Genomic DNA, 22,611 nt, shown 5'->3' on the forward strand with positions numbered 1-22,611 from the left:
TCACTGCTGACATAGGGATGTTACACTGAACTCCCAACTTAGCAGAGTTAACATTTAGCCAGTGTAAAACTGGCTATTCCTGAATATCAATAAGGGAATAAGATTCCTCTCACTTAGTGGCTGATGTCAGGGATGATGAATTTAATCTTAGAATGGGGGTGTGGGGGGGAATGGTCTGCTAGCCTGTCCAGCCGTAATATCCCCTAATAGCCTTGAAGGAATTGTAATTGTGAACTGAAACAGCATCTGCTTAACTGTCATCCTAGCCTCAGGAATGGAACTTTTTGCTTGTGCTGGATCATGAGAAAGACTATACAGAGCATGAAGATGAAAACAAAGTGAGATTAAAACCATTAAATACAACGTCCAAGACACAGCTGTCCATACTACTAGTGATCTTAAGGAAATATAGATGCCAAAATATATTTGGAATTAATGGTGTATTTTGCCATGGGAATTTAGAACATTGAGTTGCCTGCACACTTTCAGTTTACAATATTTTTCATTATTATTATAGAGGATGGACTATTACATATAATTTGGTGAGAAATAAGCTTCAATGCTAAGCAAACTGATGAGGTAAGGAGTAACACCAAATCTAACCGGAACTGGTAAAAATATACTTTTCTTACTGGGAAGAAGGGGCCGGTTAGTTCAGCTGCCATGACCGGAACAGCTTACAGCAGTCCATTGCACCAAGAGTCTGGACTTTGCCTCAAATTAGTGGTACAGCTGAGCCATTCCTTATTTTTGGAACAGGAGCTCCTGTCCATAAGGACTAGAGTATAAGGAGGTCATTTTCCTCAAAGGAAAGCAAAGGTCTTGCAATAATGTGCTTATTTATTTAAGTGGTGCTGTAAGTTTTAATTCACGTTTTTAAAGCACTTTGAGAATATAAAATGCAATATAGGTGCTGCTATTGTTATTTGTCAGTTGTTTTCTATCTCAGGATATCTCTCAAAAGATTGGAGTCCTGTTGTGTTTGGGACAAACACCAAATGCCCTAGACTGCCTCCTGTATCACTTATACTTTGGAAGAAACAGAAATGTTTGGCAGAAATCTGCATGATATGAACAGATGGAGTTAAAATATTTCCACAGAAACTGCACCGCTACATAAACTGAACAGCCTAAAATCTTAGTTTGTAGTGGGCCTAGGTCTGCCTGCAAAGATCTCTGTGGAACAATTACAGGCCAGAGACACTAATCCTTTACACTTCTGTGCCATACTTGTAATTGCGATCATATATTACCATTCCTTGGAACACATATCCAATAGTGTATGCAATAAAGGAAAAATCTTAATATTAAAAATAAACTCAAGATGATGCTGTGATGTTTAAGCCATATTTTTCTCTTCTGAAACACAAGAAAATATAATGCTGCTCATGACATTTGTATGAAAATTAATGAAAAGGAAAAGTGGATTTATAAGCCTTGAAATGTATTATTCTTTTCTCTGACTTCTGCTGCAGGTTAATTACTTTAAATTTTTCCATCAATCATTTTCTGATTTCCAACTCTCTTATATTCAGTATTAAACAAAGGATAGAAACTTCAGGAAGGTTAACGGGTTTCTACTCTCCATAGTTCAGACACAAGCTATACAAAAAAAATAAGGAAACCTCCTTATTCAGCCAGTGTCCATACATTGAATTGAATTTATTTCTATTAGCTATTTCCCTATGTCCTGTAACTCATCAAGGAAATTTGAAGTTGTTGCTTCTTGTATTATTTTCTAGTTATTAATAAACTTTGTGTAATACAGTAATCTTCTAGAAGGTGTAAATGAAAAAAAATATATCCTTTTTCTTACATCAAAGTAGAAAACCTCAATTAAAGTACAATACAATAAATCAAGTTACGGCTACTTTGATGAAGAAGCCATTTATTACCAGAAAATGAAAGTTTTCTGAGAAAAGTCCTTTATTTTCATAGGAAGTTGGCACTACTAATAGCTAGTTAGGATTGCCTGCACATTAAAAGAAAGGCAACAAAATAGTTTTTGCTAGAAAATTACCTTTGGCTACTAAAATTCTGAGCGCTAATTTGGATACTGTGGGTAGACCAGGCAAGATCATCCATGGGAATATCACCATAGCCAAATATTCACTTTACCTTGTTATTATAGTTTTGTCACACTGATTAGCACTGTCAAAAATGGTCATTGAAAAAAGGACAAATTTAGCCTATTTCTGAGCCCAGCGTGGCTGTTTTAGGTGGGGAGGGTTGGCAGCAGAGCAGAATCAGGGTAAACAGTAGAGGAGGAAGGGAATAGCCAGGTGCCTTGCTTAAAAAAGTCAGTTTGGAAATTATAACATCTTTGGTCTATGCTGTAAACTCTGCGTACCGCTGCGGTTGGCAGGTCAGAGAACACAAACAGCGCTAAGTTTTTACATCAGTGAAATCAGTTTGTGTCCTAGAAATATTATACTCGTTTGAGGGAAGCCCCCCCAAGAGAAACACGCAGCACATGACAACAAGGAATTGAGGCTGGTGAATTCACAATGATTTGGACATTTAGATACTAAACTCTTAAGAAACTGGCTGTTGCTATATTACAACTGCTAAAATTAGTAAGGCAAAATTAGACGCATATAGGCGTGCCTATCCCATTGGAAAGCCATAACGAATCCCAAAGGATAGAGCAGTTCTCCATGGGACTGGAAAAGGATGTGCCTCTGAGATACGATTGCTCCCTGGACCCACCCTGATGTGGTGCAGCTCTTGTCTGCCACACAGTAGAAATCTGCCATGTTCAACAGTTCATTTACCTTTCTAGAAAAACAACTCAATTCAGCAAACTCCCAAATTCACTTGATGCAGCTGCTCTCAAACCCCTTGTTACAGTTTAATGAAATGTGCTGACTGAGCTGTTTCATAGTAAATATTAGTTATAGCAGAACTGTCCTCCCAAATTGAGTCTTTTAGGAGCAAGAGGATTCGACAGCACCGTAGCCCTGACACAGAATCGCCCATAACTCACCAATAATAAAATACCATCTGAGGGCACAGAGGTTATTGCCATCAGCAGCTCCCGATGGAATTGTAAATAATTTGAACAAAGCTTACCCTTTTTTTGAGAACTGCAGGCTGTATATATAGGATCCCAGTGTCTTAGACAGAATATGAAAGCTACACACCTTTAGCTCTTTCATTTAACCTTGCTTCACAAATGAGTGAACCCTGAACAAGCTGCTCTTTCTGAATAAAAATAAGAAAGATACCTCAAAAGCACTGGTAATTTGTCTTGGAGGAAATGTAAACCTCTGTGCTACCAGGTTTGCCAACCGTCTGATAAACCATGTGGATTAACTGGGAAATGCAGCGTGCTCTGAAGTTCAGTAGTATACGCTATGGGAAAAGCCACTGAAATTCAATGGAATATTATTTTGGGGAGTGTCTCCAGGGCCAGGCCTTTGCCCAATACACAGTTTATGTTATTTCTGTCACTGTGATTAAAACATGAAAAATACTGAACATCCTTCAAATGAAATTCACTTTCAACTCCACTGTATGTGTGTTCAATAATGCGGCAGAAACGCTGCAGCATCTACAATCTAGTGAAGTCCCAGTGCGCCTGAACGTGAAGTTTTTTCCTATGAGAAAACACCGGGAATGTAATTCAAAGGTTGCTGTACAGAGTAGGAACATTTTGCTTAACAAAATATACCCTTCCCATTGAAAAAAAAGCCAAAAGCAAGCCGTATACTTGCTAATCCATGCAACACATCTTGAAGTGTGTCAATCTTAACTCTTGGTCCCAAGTATGTCTTTTAAGTGAACACTGTGAATGGTCACTTGGAACATATGTTTACTCTTTGACTGCGTAGACTTCAGACATTGAAAATAAAATGTTATTTTGATGCACAGCTCTTTTCTGAATCTGGGTACATCATGCTCAGTAAACATTTTTAAGAGTTTTACAATTTCCCGAATCCTTAGTACTTAAATGAATAGGAAAAAAAATATATTATTTTTTGTTTTGAACTGAAATAACAATGTTCCTTGAAATGAAAAACAGAGGTTGGAGATGAAAAAAGGCCATTAAACCATTGCTCCATTTTTGTTTCAATGTCTGAAAGTCCCTCTTGTGGATTTTAAGGTTTTTGGCCTAGTTGAGTTCTAGATGGCCCAAATGATGACCTTTCCCTAATTCATTTCAAACACTAGTTTAGGTCTTAATATATTAGTAATTTCTGCAAGATATTCAAATTATGCTATCCTTATTCTACTTTCAGCTCCTTATTCATATTGTTAGCACCATTAAACCATCTCCTCCTTTCCATGGATGCCCTTCATATACCTACATTGTGTTACAAGCTACTGTGGTCTATCACCTTCAGGCCCTTTTCTTTCAGCTAAAGTATATGACATCTGTGATTGAAGTTGATACCACTCAAGTACCTAACGTTAGACAGAACTGATATTGTGTGAAGGACTGCAACAGTGCTTAGTAGAAACTTGTCGTTCTTCCATATAATTTATCATGTTGTTCTTTTCTGTTGAGGATACAGAGCCTTTGAGGATTTGGGGACTTCTTGTTGTGCTTAAAGTTCAGCTGTCATGCACCTGTAGCGTGTGGAGGGACTGTTCCCAGCTCTCAGCAGAGAAGAGCTTTGGAAGCACCACCTCTGGGAGACATTTCACAGTTTGGCAAAACCTCCTCACTTCTCTAAAATCCTCAAACTTGTCTTGGATTACAGAGGCCCCACAGACTTTGCCTGCACCACTGATCATTCGGTTTCATTACTTCTCTGGAAAGCCATATTCATAGTTTCTCTCACAATCACTTGAGGCTACTTTACGTACAGGCAGGACAATAAAAACAAGTTTTGTTCTAATAAGGCAAAGAGTTACAATCTTGATTACAAAATTGAAAACACACTTACAAAAGAGAGACACATCAAGAAAATACAGATGACACACCTGACATTTAGAGTACTTTTGTTTTCCACCTTTCATTGAGTTTGTCAGTTGTAGGTGTGGCAGGATGTTTCAAACCTAGAATTATTTTCAGCTCTTTTTAACCTATTATTTGTTCCTCTTTTCTACTTCCCTGTCTGTTACATAAAAAGACTCTTTCAGCTAAATGTTATACAAATCACTAAAACCAACTAAATCAAACTAAACCAACCTTCTCTCCCCAAACCCTGCCCTGTTATTTGTGGCAACAACGCAATTTCACACAAACATGTATAAATATATACTTTTTTCCTCTTAACATTCAAAGTTTTCCAGGAATGATCTACTACTTGATAGCAAAGTGAGTTCACCATCATCTAGTTCCAGCCCACCTGCCATGGGCAGGGACACCTCCCACCAGACCAGGTTGCTCAAAGCACCATCCACCCTGGTCTTGAACACCTCCAGGGATGGGGCATCCACAGCTTCTCTGGGCAACCTGTTCCAGTGTCTCACCACCCCTACTGTAAAGAATGTCTTCCTAATAGCTAATCTAAAGCTACCTTCTTTCAGTTTAAAACCTTGTTCTGTCACTACACTCCCTGCTAAAGAGTCCCTCCCCATCTCTCCTGTAGGTCCTCTTTAGGTATTGGAAGGTCTCTACAAGGTCTCCCTGGAGCCTTCTCTTCTCCAGGATGAACAACCCCAACTCTCAATCTGTCCTCATAGAAGAGGTGCTCCAGCCCTCTGATCATCTTCATGGCCCTCCTCTGAACTCGCTCCAACAGATTGATGTCCTTCTTATGTTTGGGGGCCCAGAGTTGGATGCAAAACAACAACTTTTGGGAGTATGACTAAAGGTGAGCCTTTTGGGGGAGGATATACTGCGGACCACTTGTTATATGTCAGATACTACAAGTTTTACAGCTTTTGGTTTCTATTCACTATTGCAAAATAAAGAAGTTCATTTCATATGCAGTGTATGGTTATCACTAAATAACAAACATGCTTTGGAAGAGGTGGCTTTGAACTACATTCCCTTTGTCTTTCACCAGGCAGCACCTCTAGAAATCACAAAACAGAACTGCAGCGGCCATATATAAGAACATACTGGAGAAACAAGCCTGTAAATATTCTAGTTCACAGATATGTGAAGTCAGCTGAAAATTAATTATATGAATAACATTTTTCTGATGCTGAAAATGAAGTTATATTATTTATGGCTCTTTTGGCTGATAGCTTATGCTTTGCTGATCCACCACTGTTGGTTTATGTTGATTTAACTTTGTATGACTACAATCAGGGAGTTTGAGCCCTTCTCTGAAAGCAAATCTGGGCTAATGCCCCTTTGAGTGATACCTCAGAGAGAGGCAAGGAGTCCTTCAACAAAAGCAGTTGTTCATTTATGGAAGCGTCATGTGAAGATAAAATGTAGCACAGAATAAAAGCTACTGACACACTGGGCTCATATGAAGGGCTGCTTGAACTGAAAATGGAATTCCCTCCATCGGAGTTTATTCTCCTTTTCCATTCCCTTTTTCTGCTTATGGCATGCAGTGGCTTTGAAGGTAGGCACGCTTGCACACAAAGGCAAACAGTAAGCCACTACCAACAAATGGTAGGAAAGTAAAGCTGAGTTCAGAAGAGAAGGGGGAACACTACAGAAATGGGATTTTATAATCTCTATTCATTCAAAAATACCATCTAACAACAGCTATGGTCAAACATAGACCGTGGAACCCATGGTGAGACAGCTGATTAAGAAAGAGCCTCCTCTGCACAAGGGCTGATCAGCCTAATTCTCACAAGAGTCACTGCGTCTTGAAGATGGTCCAAAAAGGGAAAAAAGCACATCTTACTTTGTTCCCCATACCAGGTGTTTGGCATATAGACTGTCAAATTAAGAATTTTTCCGCCCTGCTGTTGCACCTGCAAATGTTTCCTTACAGAAATGCTGAATCTACTTTTTGAAGACTGCTAACCTATTTGTCTCAATAATATTTAGTGGCAGTAAATTCTGCAAATTGTTTAAATACTTAATCAAAAAGTTATTTGTTCCTTGTTGACTGCTTGGAATTTGATGTTTTTCGGTTGCACTGAGTGCCCCTTTTTAATCTCAAATTATGTAGCAGCCACTTTGGAGCTGCCTTTCAAGAGGTTGTTTTGGAACATAGGTGCAGGAAGAGATATTTATTTTTTATAAATCTCGACAGAGCTTATGGTGGTGTTCTCCTTTTCAACCAGAATAATTTGTCCTAAAACAGATCTCCTGCCCCAAACAGCTTAATGCTGTTAACCACTTGCATTTGCCCTGGACTTTGGCTGAATAAATGAACAAGGTTGATCTTAGTTTCAGCCTGAGCTACGCTAATTTCATTTGCAATGGGCTCAGTCCTGTATTTTGCACACAAACAGTAACTGAAACAGTCAGTCAATAAATAAAATAAAAGAACTTGAAGATTAACACCTGATAACATAAAAGGCACAAGACTGCAAAGCAACTTTGCTCCTGTAACTCTCTGGGGGCCTTGCGACGTACAATTAGAATAACAGAGAGTGCTTTTTGTAACAAGGATCTGAACACCAGGGGAATGCGATGATGTTTCAGCTCCATGTAGCTATAATATGTGCAAATAGAATTGCAGATTAAACAGGAAAAAAACAAGCCTATCTAACAAAGCAGTTATTCTGCTGAGGCCTTTAGGTGACATTTTAAACCACCGGTGACCATGGAGTATCCAAAGGAAATAAAAGATAAAAAACTTATAACAAGCTTGTTGTTCCATTGAAGGGTTCTGGAGATATCATCAAGCTCCGCTGGCAACAAAAAGAACTAACAAAGTGAAAGATAAGACTGATGTACCCACATAACAAGCCTGTTATTCCATTGAGAGATTTCTGGTGATACTACAAACCAGGAAAGCTGAGTTAAGGTGGTTTGCAGTTTCAACAGAATCCCACATTATGTCAACGCAGTTCTTCTACCTGACTGCATTTTTAATACAGAGGTATCCAGAACAATTAAACATATTTTTTTTTAGTTTTTTTTTTTTAAAGTTACTTTTAAAAGTGCAATAGAAAACTTACTTTGTAAATTGCCCCTTACATTTCTAAATTAGAAACTGCAAGCTGAGTGAACTGTCTGCAACCGTGAAGAACAATTAAGCAGCACAGTTGAGCTAGCAGTTTTACAAAAAAACCCTGGCTTCCACTCACTCTCCCACTGGTGTGGGCCTCAAAGGCTTAAGATGAAACAAGCCTACGGTAAGGCACTTCCGAAAGAGAGCGAGCCAAAGCCGGAATCACCGCTCTGCCAACGAGGACCAACAAAGTCTGCCTCAATCTGTTGGAGGAAACTGGAACTCAAGCGGCATCTGAAATGGATGCTAACAGCAGGGAGGGGAGAGAAACCCAGACCAAGAAAGTGCAGAGCAGGAAACTTCTTCAGGAATGAGCAGCAGAGGAGAAAGAATAGAGCAAATCTTCTTACCGCTGAAGAGGCAGATGACTGCTGCTGATGGCCAAACCTGGAAGTGCTGCAGTAAAAGGGAGCTGAGCAACAGGGACTGAAAGCAGCGATCAGACCGCTCAGCTTTTATATTTCCAAAGGTTTTTGTATTATATCCACTCAGGCCATCAATCACAACTTTATTAAACCACGAAACAGATGTCAGATCAATGGCTGCATCGGAAACATTCTGAATGACAGGCTGATGATGGAACAATTCCAGCCTCCATACATTATTAAACACACACTAATGCTACTCTCTTCCAATGCTATTCATACAGACTTGCTCACTCTGTTCCCCCTTTACAGTACCTTTTCTAATAGCAGCCCTAATTGTAGATTAATATTACATAGGAAAAGCAAGACTTACTGTAATAAATAATAATAAACTAGTAAACAAAAGAAAAATGTCAAGGTTAAAACCTATTGACTGTCTTCACATTATGCCTCCTGGCATAAAAATTTGTTTTAATACAACTGTAGGAGTTGAGGCAGGATTGCCAACCTTAATCAGAATATTCAGTTATCACTTTTTTTACTGTAATCTTGACAAAATTTAAGATTAGGTTTTCTTTACATATTTGCCTACAGCCAGCCCACCCATGTAAATGCTTTCTGCTCTTTTTGAGTGAAGAGGTATGTGTGAAAAATACATAATCATAAGGCAGAAATCGCCCCTCTGGCAGATTCTGTGCTTAACTCCAGATTTCAGGAAGATTTTGAGAAGTGATCAGAGCCACACACTTGCCTCTTAATTCATCAGTAACGTAAACTGTATTTTCACTGGCAGAAATCAACCTGATTTTCACAAAGGCAGAAAGGAATTACGTTCTTGGAGGATAAAGCACAAAGCCCAGTAACTGGGAGATGCAAATGCTTTATGAAATCCTCTCACAGCACAGAAACATAGTGTTGAGTTGCCACAAACCACAGACCATTACCTCCTCTCTTCCCCCAGTGCCACCTACCATCCTTTGGCCTGGAATATTTCCTGCAGCTGTAGGTTTTCGTGATGTGAGCAGTGAAATCAAGTACAGACAGATTTGCAGCTTTTCACTTTGCCTGGCACCTCGATAGCCTTAGCGCATCCTTTTGATTAAGGAGTGCTTAGTATATAGCAGAGATGTCTGATTTTATGCAGACAATTCAATAATAGAGAAGAAATAAGAATGTTAAGAAAGGTAATAAAATCAACTTAAATAAGCATTAGTAAGGGTTTTTGGAGATAAAGAAAATAACTTGTTCCTATTCATGGCGCATGGTTTCCTAAACAAAATTCTTTGTTCTTCTTGGGGCCAGTAACTGAAGGTCTTCCATAGCACAAGGGGAAGGCAGCTGGCTATGAGTGGGGTTGTAGGAAAATTGCCCTGTTTTGGCTGCTGAATTGGACGCTCCCAGATGGAAGTGAGCAGCGCTGCCAGCATTTAGCCAGAAATGCCCCCCCTGGCCTGGTGAGAGTAAATAGTCAAGTGCAGGCAGGAATGGAGGCGGCTGCCCCTCAAATCCCCATGGTGTTTTACCGTGTGCTTCAGGGCTGAGAGATCAGAACTCAAACAGAATTTCTGGTGTTGAGGCAGGAATTGGCAGAGGCCGCTCTTACTCTGGTAACTTGCTTCACCGAAGGGCTAAAGAATGCTCCTCTGTGAAGGGTCTACCCTTTGGAACAGCTTCAGCCTGGATCAAGTATTTTAATCTTTTAGAGAGCATCAAAAGACAGAATAATTCCCAAAAGACTCAAAGCATACATAGGCCCTTATGCTATTTCTCTAGCTTACTCACCAGAGAATAGATTTTCTGTTGAAGCAATGTTTTAGAAACCCAGCATTCATCCTGAATCAGGCAAGTTTGCAAATGAGTTTGAAGTCAACTCTGACTTAAGTGACCACAGAGGTCTGTTTTGGCTGAAAAATATGTTATGTTAATTAGCAAAATGGTTTGTCTAAGGAAGTGAATATATGAAAGTCTTTTAATAAAAAATGCTTTGCATATTCCAAGCATTTAAATTTAATTGGGACGGAATTACAGCCAACACTGAGCAGAACTATTTGTGACTTTTTGCCTTGTTTGCTTAAAAAAATTTGGCTGGTTTCTTGAAAGATAGCTGGTGGCTCTTTATGGCACACTGTTGCACAGTTTTAAGGATAAAATTAAAAATAAGTTTGTAACAGATATGTATAGTTTATGTCTTTTCTCTCCTATAAAACTTAGTCCTGCTGAGGTACTCAGAGTAGCATGGTTTGGACTTGGCTCAATTTGTCATGGCTTGATGCTCTCAATGCTCCTCTCCCTGGACTGAAATTCAGACTTCAGAACAAATGAAGTAAAAATATCTCTAAATAAATCATATCTCTAAATAGGTTGTCTGTTTCTCCCACATTTTTTTTTTTTTTCTGTAACAGAACACGTTAGGAAGATTCAATTTCAAGTCAAGATGGATACACCCAACAAAACTGCTACTGGCAGCCCAAATCCTGAAGTTCTCCCTAAGTTCCTGACAGGAGAAATTCCTGGGCACCTCCATGATTTTGCTGTATGCATGAGGACTTTAACTGAATATGGTGCTGATGGTGGTTTTACCAAAGAGAAATCCTGTTGCAATAAAACAGGGTGTCATTTGAGATTTATGAAAAGCTTATGGATATTGTAACACACATCAATCATTTACCCTATCCTGCTCTTAAAGTTTTCTGCAAATGAGCTAGGAGTTTTAAGATAGTAAATATAGACCTATATGGTATACCTCTGAGTGCATTCCAAGAAGTTGTCAGGGAATGCTGTGACCTTGAAAAATAAGACTGTGTAAAGAGCTAGGAGAAGGAAGGGAAGATTTTCTTTACTTTCAGTTGCAGTAAAATAAATTCAGGATCTTATTATCATCCAATACATCACCTACCGCCTTTCCGAGTCCTTCCTCTGCCTCCCCAGATGGGTTTGTTATTGTGGATCTGTTACTATGAGCCCTGTAATAGTTGTCTCAAGTCGGAAGAGAGCATTAGCTGAGAATTTTCTAGTTTGCATTGAGATTGCCAGAAAACGAGCACAAAAGACAATGTCTGTAAGAGTCATGGGAATTAAAATGAGAGATAGAGGGAAAAACTCATAGGAGCTGCCCAGCAGCACAACCAGAATTCATTTTCAATTTCCTTGTCCTAATTTTTAAGCACACTTTTGAATCACAGTAATTACACAAGGAGAAATTCTCACTAGTCCTAGTATTTCCTTCAATTTCATCTCTTCAGAGGGGAAAAATATTGATATTAACTTTGAGATGTAATTCCTACTTCTTTTGATTGCTGACTGAAACATTTAAAATAAGAGGAATAAACAATGAACCATCAAGTTTTCTCAGAAATAAATACAGAAGTCTCAGATCTCAAACAAGTTGTTTGGGTTTGGGCTTTTTAATGGGGGAAAAGACACTAGAATTAGAATTAAATTCAACAGATAAGAAAAAAGAGAGGGAGAGAAGAGGGGAGGAAAAGAAGACCTAATACAGTAAATTAAATAACTTTGTAAGGATGCAACTTTATTCAGTACCTTATTCAATTTTAAAAAAGGCCACCCCAAAACCAAAGTTGGACAACTATAGATGTTCCTATAGATTAGTATCAAGTAGTACAGTGGTGAAATAGAAAAAAATTTTAAATGCATAATAGATTTTTCATGTAATTATTACATAAAGCACATGTGTGCTAAAGACATAAAAGCGTAATGTTTATGTCTGCATTTTCATAAAAATATACAGGTATATGCAGCGTGCACATATTCACATATCAAACCGCCATATATTGCGTGTAGGCTGTTGTATTTTAGGGAGCATTTCAAAGAGTTTTAGTAAGTTTTATTAACAGTATTTTTTTGTCTTTCTCTGACTGTGGGAGAGTTAATTGAGTTTGACTTACACAGCTTAAAGAGAAAATAATTGTGGAAATCTGCATGTTTACATATAATATACTGGAAACACAGCTGACCTTGACCCAAAATCACATTTCTGAGCCTGGAGCAAACGATGTATGGCTGGCTGCTATGATTTAGAAGTGAATAGTGGGTCCTACCATGAAGCCAGAACTCACATTTCCCAATGGTATAAAACTTTGCAGATTGACAAGCAAACAATTTCTGATTAAAAACCAAATCGTAGAGGAGCCCTTCCATATTTACATGAGAATTAGTACAGGTAGTCCCTACTAAGTACAGAGCAGGTTTTGTTGACCTACTGTTTTACTACTAATACTACTTTGCAATTTCTGTTCTATAATATTAAATGCTGACTCTATGATAGTTTTAGAAATATAACTCTAGATACATGTTTGTGTGACATAGCAATATGACGATATTGTTTGTGTAGTACATCATATTTGGGTCATGATGAAAGGCACTTTGATATGTATGCCCAGACAGACCAGACATCTCTGGACATGGAGAAAAAACAAAGTAAACCACAGCAATATTAAACTGCAAAAAGGTGAAACGGTGAAAATCCAAGAGTAATAAATTACCTTGAGAAACTCAGTAAACAATAAATGTTCTGCAACATAGAAAATAAATAGTATAATCTATGATCTTACCGTTCCTGTTGTGCCCAAGGAAAGGTGGTTCATCTGTTGGGTCAGAGGGCCCATCATGCTTGCTGGCTGCATTGACATAGTGTGGTCCATTGTTGGTGTTATCACAGCACCCTAAAACACACATCATTTACACTTCAACATTTCACTTTAAGAAAAAAAAAAAAAAGGCGGCATTCTCTAAATGAGTGAACCTGGCTGAAAACTTGACATGAATCTTAAAAGAGACTAATATATCTGTCAGAGGAAATATGTTTTGTTCCTATTGACAACCAAGCTACATGCATATATTATTTGTACTACTAATGAGGCCATTTTATGTCAGTTCCAATTAAGTGTCATTTTTTACTTCATTGCTTCTGACAAACAAATGCATATGTTCTTTCTATGATGAATGCCACTGTACATTGCAAAATGCCTGTCATTTCTATTTTTCCATATCCTATATAGAAGAATCTTCAGACAGAACACATATGTCCCCAATTTTCTCTGACTTCTAAAACCTTCAGTCTCTGAGATCTTCAATCTATTATGGTAATTATCCTGGATTTTTCCAGTCTCAATTTGGAACCCTTACTCATGACATTTTATAGCTGATTAAGTAAGACTAACTATTGACAGTAAGTTTGGTAGTGACACCCATTTAAAACACATACACAGCATTTAAAAGCATTTTTCTTCTCTGCATGAAAAACAAAGACATTAATAACAAACAGCATATGAACTAAAGCAAGAACAAGACTTTGAACAAAAATGAAACAAAAGGCATGCCAGAGGAGCTTTGGAGAAAGCTGCTTTGCCATTCATATTTCTTGGTTTTAGCTCTCCCACTCCCCAAGGTCCCATGTTAGTAACCTCATGCCTTAGTGAAGTGTTGATTCTCTTCAGTTCTATGGTGTAAAATCCTATTTCCTGTGTTGGTTAGAGAAAGTCAGTCAAAAACAGAGTGGTCTGCTCTTTTTCTTGCCGATAGTGAAATAAGGAGGTATTTCCAGCTATTTCTTCATATGAAATAATAGCTCTGCTTTGTGCATATGTATGCTTATGTGCAAATGTTACAAATTTGCACAAATGATCACAACATTACATCTCCTACAAAGCATGGAAAATGTGGATGAATGTATTTGTTTTAGAAACAGGAAAACTGATATTTTTTGCATTGATATTCCTAAAAAAAATCCAGCTATAAAGAGGAACCTAAACTGAACTAGTTCCAGAAATCACTGCACACCTGTTCTTAAGTTTCTGTCTCACATTTATGTAGAGCTATGTGACTGCATCGTCAAGGATCTGATCAGAAGCAAAACACTTCAAATTTTCAGTTTCAAATAAAAAATAAATGAAAATAAAAAAAAGCTGGGGAAGTACCAATTCAATTTTTTCTCACCTTCCAGCAATATTTTGTCTATGCACATCCTATCTGAGCAGCATAGATTCTACAGTCTCTGTGAACTCATTACTTGCATGCAATGGTAAAGAGGAGGAAGGCTCAGCTTTATCAATCCTTTTTGTAATGCCCTTAGGGTATGAAATACATACAGGCTTGTTTTAGGTCACATAGTGGATTACGTTTCTTGCACTGACCATAGACTCTGGAGAAATTTGGCAAATTACAGAAACTGGTCTCCCCAGAAAATCTGTCATGATTCCAAATAAACGCTTATAAAACAAGCTGATCAGTGTGCAAGTATCACACCTACAACACTTGTGAACACTTTTCCCTCTTTCTTGGCTCTATTAGTTTGCACTGGTTTACACAGATTAACCCATTGATTAACTCATTCTCATGAACCACCACAGTGCTAAACTTCTTGTTGGCACGCATCATTACAAAGCAAGATAGTCACAAACTTTCACAACAAAATGTCTTTCAGCAGAGCAGAGTTAATATTCTATTCAAAAAAGCCCTTCTTTCTTCCTTACATGACATTCTTTCATGCTGTTCCTCTCTTTTTGCTGGAAAAAACCCCAACTCTACCCTTTTACTGAAAGAGCCTGAAAGCAAATCTGCAGGGCATACACTCATTCAGCCCATTTGGCAATCTCTGCACAGTAGATGTAGTGCAGGAGTCTGAAGTAGCATCATGCCCAAGGAAAATTACATTCTTGCCGTATGTTAAAAATCAGTGGCGTGAGATAGTATGCAGCCAGATGAGGTCTTGGGATTTGGTCATCCACCTGCACTTTTTTGGTTACGGTAAAAAATCGCAAGCTTTATACCCAGAATGATACACACCACAAAACAGCATTTTTACTGTACCAAACCATAAATGCTCAAACCAAATTTGTCAACTGATAAGCAGTTCTCAGTTCCCTCTATGAGCAGTTTTCTCCTTTGACTTAGACGTGGAGAATTGCCTCAGGACTTTCCATGACAGACAAGGTGAGCTCCCACTTGTGATGTGTGATGGGCTAAGCAGAAAGCCACACTCACACCACAGCTTCCTGAAGCCCCACACCACCAGCAGCTGTGCCTACAATTAATTTAGGATATCCCAAAGCCTTAAAATATCAAGCTTTCTTTCCAAAGATGCTTATTGCAAAGGTATGGTTGGAGGAACTTGCTGTGATTACAGATGTGACAGACTGATAGCTATTCCTGTGTATAAATTCAGGAACCTGGAAATGAAGAAGGGGCAGCGGTGAAGGAAGTCTTATGATTTAGAGCAGCAAACACAGGTGCCAGACACAGTGGAAAAATCTGATAGCAAATGTCTTTCAGTAAATAAACAAGACAGGTTTTGCAAAGAAACTATTAAAAAAAATATGGACTGGAGAGAGAATACATCAAGGACAAAAAAATTGCTCAGAGACAGTAAACATATTATTTTTAAATAGAAAATACATATATTCTAGTCCCTAAACATATACCATTTAATATGTTAGGAAAAGAAGTTGAGAAAACAAATCAAGTATTTGCAGCTTTCCTAAGACAGCTTAAAGTGTTTGAAGCTGACAGTTACCTAGAGTAGAGAATTACATGCATTTGCCAGACCATTAATTCACCAGAGTTTGCAGAATCCTCTTGTGTCACGTAGGGAAAAAATTATACTTCTTAATTAAGGAAATATAGTCTGGTTGTTAGGGCAACACCCAGTCTCCAGACCATAAGTGTTTCATAATACGTGCTGTCAAGTCCATTCATATTCAACTTATTTGGCTGTAGAAGACAACAATGTCTTGCATCAGATGTTGCCATCACATTAGAAGTAATTTGATTCTTTTCAGCCTATAATAGGCATTTGCTGATAAACATCCACATGGCAAACGGCAAAGGCTACAGCAAACACATTTTTAATCTTCAGCTGTTTGGATGTCTGATTTTACTGAGTTTGTAAACTGTAGAGAGAGACATCTTAAAATGGCATAATACTACTGAAGGTCCAGCTTAGTTGCAAAAACCTGCAGAAGAAATTATGATGAGGTTTTTGCCACTATCTTTGCCAAAACAAGTAGTTGGCCTGCCAATTATTTAGGACTGCCCTGTTGCCTCAGTATGCTTATTTTTTTTTTATATTTCCTGTAAGAAACTGGTTACTATAATGACTTTTAAATTTGGCAAGATATTCTTGGCATATGACTTGTCACACAACTCTGTTGATGCTATAGTGGCTTTAAAAGGAATTAAGATTAACAGGGGAAATGGTAAAGAATCAATCAATGATATAGAAGATAATGCATGATTTTTGTAACACTGCAATAAGCCCAAGATAAGTTCATTTACATACAGACTTTAATTCCTCTTCACTTTATTTGAAACACCTTGCTGTTTGAAAACAGTCTAAGCTCTATGGACATACTTTTCATATAAGAAAGTGAATATATTTATTTCACAATATTTTCTAGACTATCACTTGCAAAGAAAGAAACCTGACTTTATCAACTACAAACACTATACACTCCCCGCATGGCAACAAACTGATATCACAGGAAGGACACTAAATACAGCCTGTTTATTATATTAAGTAAACTATCTTTAAGTACTTGCCAATACCAAAAGGCATCAGCAGAAATAAAGCTTATGTTTGGTGCAATGATATATGCCACCTGATGTGCCTTGAAGGGTGGGAAAGTGACATCAGAAATAAAAAGTGTATTAGGGGGCTTCAGGAACAGAGAGTTCACTAGTTGAGAGATGCACTTGGGGGCCAGTGAGAGGAAGGATTAGTTAGTCCCAGCTTTCTACAATAATGAACTGCATTAAAGGCTTCTGTTGCATTCCAGCGTTCTAATACTCATATTGGACTTAGGGCACAAATACCAGCTGAATAAATAGTTTTTAAAGCTTACAGTAAGCATCTGCTTCTTCTGTAGTTTACTTTCTCTTTATTTAGGAAGTTTTAACAAGTTAAGCATACTTAGAAATTCTACTTTGTAAATACTGGCCAATGTAAAGCCAATAAACATTACAGCAGCAAACTTACTTTTCAAATTTGTTTACAGACACATTGTGCAGTCATATAAGCACCAGGTCATTCCATCTGAAAAGTTATTACCATACACCCAAGTGAATGTCTTTATGTTATCGAGAACATGTTGTTTCTTGAGGTTTTATTAAACTGAGTGAAAGGATGACTTTCCTTATACTTATCAGACAGACGTGTCTATCAAGAATTAATATGAAAAAACCCAACATGCATACTTTTTTTGCAGATAAATGTACTCTCGCTGCATACTGAATAAATGACGACCATATTTCTATTGATCTACTGTTCTGTCTAGATAGACTTGCCTCATCTAGATGGGCTGCCTCTTACAAGCAGCAGAAAAAATAGGGTCCTACTGTCAGAGCAGTGAGCCTGGTGCAGTACTCTGAACTGGCTGGTAAGTGGCCAAACTTTCATGACTAGAGTAGGAAGATCAACGGTAGATGTGAAATCCTCTCTGCTGTCTCTCATCAACTCCTCTGTGAATACTTGTTGATATTCCACAAAAAACTGATTATATTTAAAAATCCAGGAAAGCTTACTTTCCTTTTCTCAATGAAAAGTTACCAAATGCCTTAGCATTTACTAGCTGATCAGAGATTAAATTATGATTTTAGTATGGTGAAGATCAGCAAACATCAGGTAAGAATGCATATTCTGCAAATCTTAGGATTTTGGTTTCATTTCATCACATTGCTGAATTTAAAAGCTTGCTAAAAATGGGGTAAAGTGAGCAGTAAGCCCAAACACTGCACTAAATTAAAGCAGCTTTAGCTTGGGAATGGTCAAACCCTGATACAGACCTTCACAGACTCTGAGTCCTGCTTCTGTGGCAAGTACTAAACCACAACTTCGTAATGTTTCAAATCCTGGGCATAAATTCAAATTCTTATCTGGCATCACCTTCATACCTTAGTTGAATCTCCTTAGAGCAATGGACACATTTGCTTTCCCTGTCTCTTTTTTTTTCCCCGGTATGTTTGTGAACCTTTTTTCCTCAGCTGTAAGTATATGTCATAGGTCCGAGAGAGTTACTACCCAGATGTAACTGGCCTTAAAGGATTAAGAATCCAAATATAGTGTGGTAAATAAAGAACAAAGGTGACCCTTGTGTATGCACCACCTACAACAACAGCTAAGGTTTTTGATGGTTTCTTTCCCATTGTCCTTCTTGCCTTTAACTATATGTCCTGTCTCCTAGTCTGAAATACAGCTTTTGGTAATATACAGTTACCAGCCTGGACGTATAAATGCAGATTAAAAGGATATAGAAATGGGAACATCATGAGATAAAGAAAACACAGTTGATACAATAAAAAGTTTTATATCAGTAACTGTGTGCACAGATAAAGCAATACCTACAACTATATTGGTACCAGTTAATAAATGTATTACATCAGGGAGTACCACTGTGATATTATGTCAGTAATTTACGCTCCTACCAGAGTTGAAAAAATAGTCAGTTTCATAGTATACTGCTGTCTGTTAATCTAAAAGGACTTAAAAAAAGAAAGGGATAGCATTACTGTCGCTATCAAGAAGTTGCCTGTGTTACTCAGTGCCTAAAGTGACTTTTGCATGATGACTTAAATTTTTCCACCCAAAATAAGATCTCAAGAGAAAGGCCATTCAACAAAAGGACAATATTTCTGAAGGGAAAATATACCTGAATTGCTATCTTTGCCCTTACTGTCTGCACACGCAGGCTGGACGACAAGCCCATGTGCTCTCTCTCTAGACTGAGAAACAGTAATTTTCATACTTCAACTTGCCTCAGGAATAAAATAAAATTACTGGTATTATGTGCCTGAATCAATGGCAGTAGTTTTGCTGGGGGCTGCTAACAGGAAGGAGCCCACAGCAGTTAGGAAATGACCTGTTGCAGCGAGGCATTTGTCTCAGCAAGTGATGGAGCAGGCAGAGAGGCCATAGATAGCTCTTGCTCCCTCTTCTGACATATTCTAGAGGGGAACAAGAAGTCATGTTTCTTTGGTTTTCCTCCTATTCTTCAGTTTATCAGAGCACTTGGCTGTATGCTGGCTTTATATATTCAATCCACCTAGCAGTGCTTTTGCTCTAACTAACAAAAGCATCCCCACAACGTTCACATAAGGTTTAGCATCCCCAGAAGACAAAGAGGAAACAGAGAGGTTGTGATTTGCCTGGGACATAACCACTGGAAACTACAGAACAAACGGCCTCCTGCCTCTCCCACTATCAGATTTCACAAGTAATATCCAAAGGTCTCTTCATTCCATATCAAAATAAGCACAGATTTCAAAACCTCAACATTATTAGTGAAAATAAATATTTTCTGCACAGAACTCCTGATCTATACCTAATTAGTATGTGATGCATGCTAAAGTGTTGCGCTTGGCAATTCCATTCTGTTATGTTCTTATACATATTTTCTGATGTGGACTAATTCCTTCATCCACTGCCTCCCAGTGGCTGATGTGCCACTCTAGTAAATGGGAGTCAGGAGTCTCTTTCCTGTGGACTAGTTTTTCTTAGCACTAGAATGGAGTCTCATCTATTAAAGCTAAATCCAAATCGTCTTTCCTCTCCAAAAAGTTCTGCCGTGTTCCCTCCCTTCATGCCTATAACCAAGCATGAAAATTGACTTGATGGCACATCCTAGTTCTAACAAGGTGCAAAATGGAAATTATTAAACAGCACAATTAAAATATGAATCAACACCAGTGTTTAGCCTAAATTTTCACTTCCCTGTCATACTGGTTCAAATGAAGCTTTCAAAAAGGATGTCATATTTGCATCCTCAATCCTATGATCTTACATATATAGAAGTATATAAACACTTGTAATTGCATAAGGAAAGACAAATGATCTTGTCATTTCTATTACACCCACTCAGGCCACACTGATTTTTCAACATATGGATGATTTTTTAGATGTTTTAACTCTCAGTCCAGGATTTGTTACGACAGAAGTAACTAAAAGCAACAGTGACAGGTTTTTAAACTCCTTACTTATAAGCAACATTTAATAAACGATTACAGCTTTTGTTATTAGCTGAAAACACTTATTTCATTTCACTCGGGGAAATATGTTCAAAATACAAGAAAAAATGCCTAACAGCAAGATTTGCCTCCAAAGCTTGTGTTTGGATGTAGAGGAGTGGAGCAGGTTGTTGGCATGAGAGCATGTATGGCGTATCTAATGTGGTAGGACCGTGGTTCTCCCTAGGTCTCAAGCCTTCTGGGCAAGGTGAGGCAGCCCTGCCTGGCTGTGTGTCTCCATGAAGTCATGACAACAGACATTTGATCAGACCAAATGTCTGAGACACTGTGCTGTTGATCTCTGCTTTTCTGGTGAGATTTCGTACTTAAGTCATTTGCCAGGCACAGAGTGGCTAACTGGGTTTGGGAAGGAAATGTCTGTAACATTTCTTCTACGTGCACTTCTAGCCTTGACATTACAACGGCCAGTGACAGGACAGCAGCTGTGATCTGTAACAGATGTGCTGTGTTTCATTTCCTGCCCGAAACCAGGAGGGACTCGCGCTGTGTGAGCTGCAATCTAGTGGCTGTGCTGGAAGAAAAGATTCACTCATTAGAAGGACAAGCACTGACACTAAGAGACATCAGAAATGCAGAGGAACTGGCCACCAACAAGAGAAAAAAAGAAAACAACAGAAAGCAGGTGGGTAATATAACCCTATGTATCCACCAGAGGTAAGATGACAAAATGACATCCTACACAGCCACAGAGGCAGAGGCAAATGTTATGACCGTGCATCGTGTAAACTCCACAACACTAGAAGGACCTAACCATAACCAGTCTTAGATGGATACATCTTCAACTTTCAGAAAGTGAGGTGGTATCACTGAATGAAGCACCAAGGAGACATACTGAGGTGGCAGACAGCAGAGTGCTCCTCTGTGAGATCACTAACCCTTGAGAGGACAGTGGGAAGAACGGTCAAGAGTTGCGTAGATTATCAGGATGTCTCCCTGCAACTCCAAGATCAGACAGGCTTTTGCAAGTCAGAATTCACTAGTGATGGTAAATATGAGTGAGAATGCTTCACACAGCTGCTCATGGGCTGCATGGTGGCCCTTGCAATGTCAAGCCAAAGGTAACTCTTGAGCAGTTTAGAGCTAACTCCCAGGTAAGGCCCAAATCTAAGCTGCCCTCTCAGAGTCATGCTGATGCAGGAGCTGCCACACAATCCAGGTACCCTGGCCCCAGGTCCAGCTGCATGGGGCAGGGAGAGAGCTACCTTGAAATACTGAGGCTGGTGTTGCTGCAATCGCTCTCAAATTCAGCTACAAACCCAACATCCATCCTCCATGAGAGCACCCTGCAGAGTACTGTCATCTGTTGCCTATGCCTAAACTCCTTTTTGTGCAGCTCCTGCACAAAGAAAGACTAAAGGCATGGGATGTGAGAAAATTTTGTCCTTTCCCTCATCCCATTTTCTGAATTTTAATAATTTTAAGTTCTGGAAGGCTTATGAGGGGCAGTAATATCTAGGTAATCTTCTCAGAAATCCTTCCCATCCTACCTATTAGGAAAGACATTTAGCAGAAGATGTTGGGAATGAAACCCTGAGTGGGTAAGGATGTTTTTCTCAAGATATGCTTCTGTTCAAGAATAGATTTTAGACTTGAAGGTGGTAGACAGGGGATATCCTGTAATAAGCCACAGTTCATTTTATATATCAGTTCAGTTCTAGATCACAGTGGTTCATTCTTTTCTTGAAATCTAGAAATGTCTCCTCATTAGAGAAGACAAATACAGAAATCTGTATCTCTGTCATGTTCTGTTAGATTTGTAATCTGTTATGTTAAACAAAGCCCTTTCTCACACAGCAATGGAAAGAAAACTATTCCAGCCCTGCCTTTCCTCTCATTTAAAACCACAAATTTTCAGAGCTGAAACGCCCTGCCACAGATCCCAAATTGCATTTCGCTTTCTGGACTCATAATCCCTCAGGGGAAGCTATGGGTGAAATCCACTCTGTTCTCTATCAGGATTTGTCCTTTTACTTGTTAAGTTGGTTACCTGGCAGTGCCAGGTTTGTGACAGACCTCAAAACCAAAACCGAAGCACAAACTTTCAATAGTGCCTTCTTACCTTACATTCTGTCATTAAAAGCATTGTGAGCCTATGCCTCACTCAGGCCTTTACAAATTTTAACTATGGTTTCTCTGACTCTCACCAGGTGACCTGCTGATTGGGC

The 22,611-nt window shown here is 38.6% G+C and overlaps 1 protein-coding gene across 6 annotated transcripts in view; it reads right to left on the bottom strand.

Moving 5' to 3' along the window:
- Nucleotides 1–22,611, bottom strand: part of RBMS3 (RNA binding motif, single stranded interacting protein 3) — a 723,594-nt gene that overhangs the window by 23,482 nt on the left and 677,501 nt on the right. For all 6 annotated transcript variants that reach the window (XM_014937924.1, XM_014937927.1, XM_014937926.1 and 3 more), the window contains one exon: nt 12,982–13,092. In XM_014937924.1, the coding sequence (XP_014793410.1) occupies nt 12,982–13,092 (111 nt within the window). The remainder of the gene's footprint in view (nt 1–12,981; nt 13,093–22,611) is intronic.

The sequence above is a fragment of the Calidris pugnax genome, unplaced genomic scaffold, assembly GCF_001431845.1.
Source record: "Calidris pugnax isolate Ruff unplaced genomic scaffold, ASM143184v1 scaffold11, whole genome shotgun sequence".
Classification (NCBI taxonomy): domain Eukaryota; kingdom Metazoa; phylum Chordata; class Aves; order Charadriiformes; family Scolopacidae; genus Calidris; species Calidris pugnax.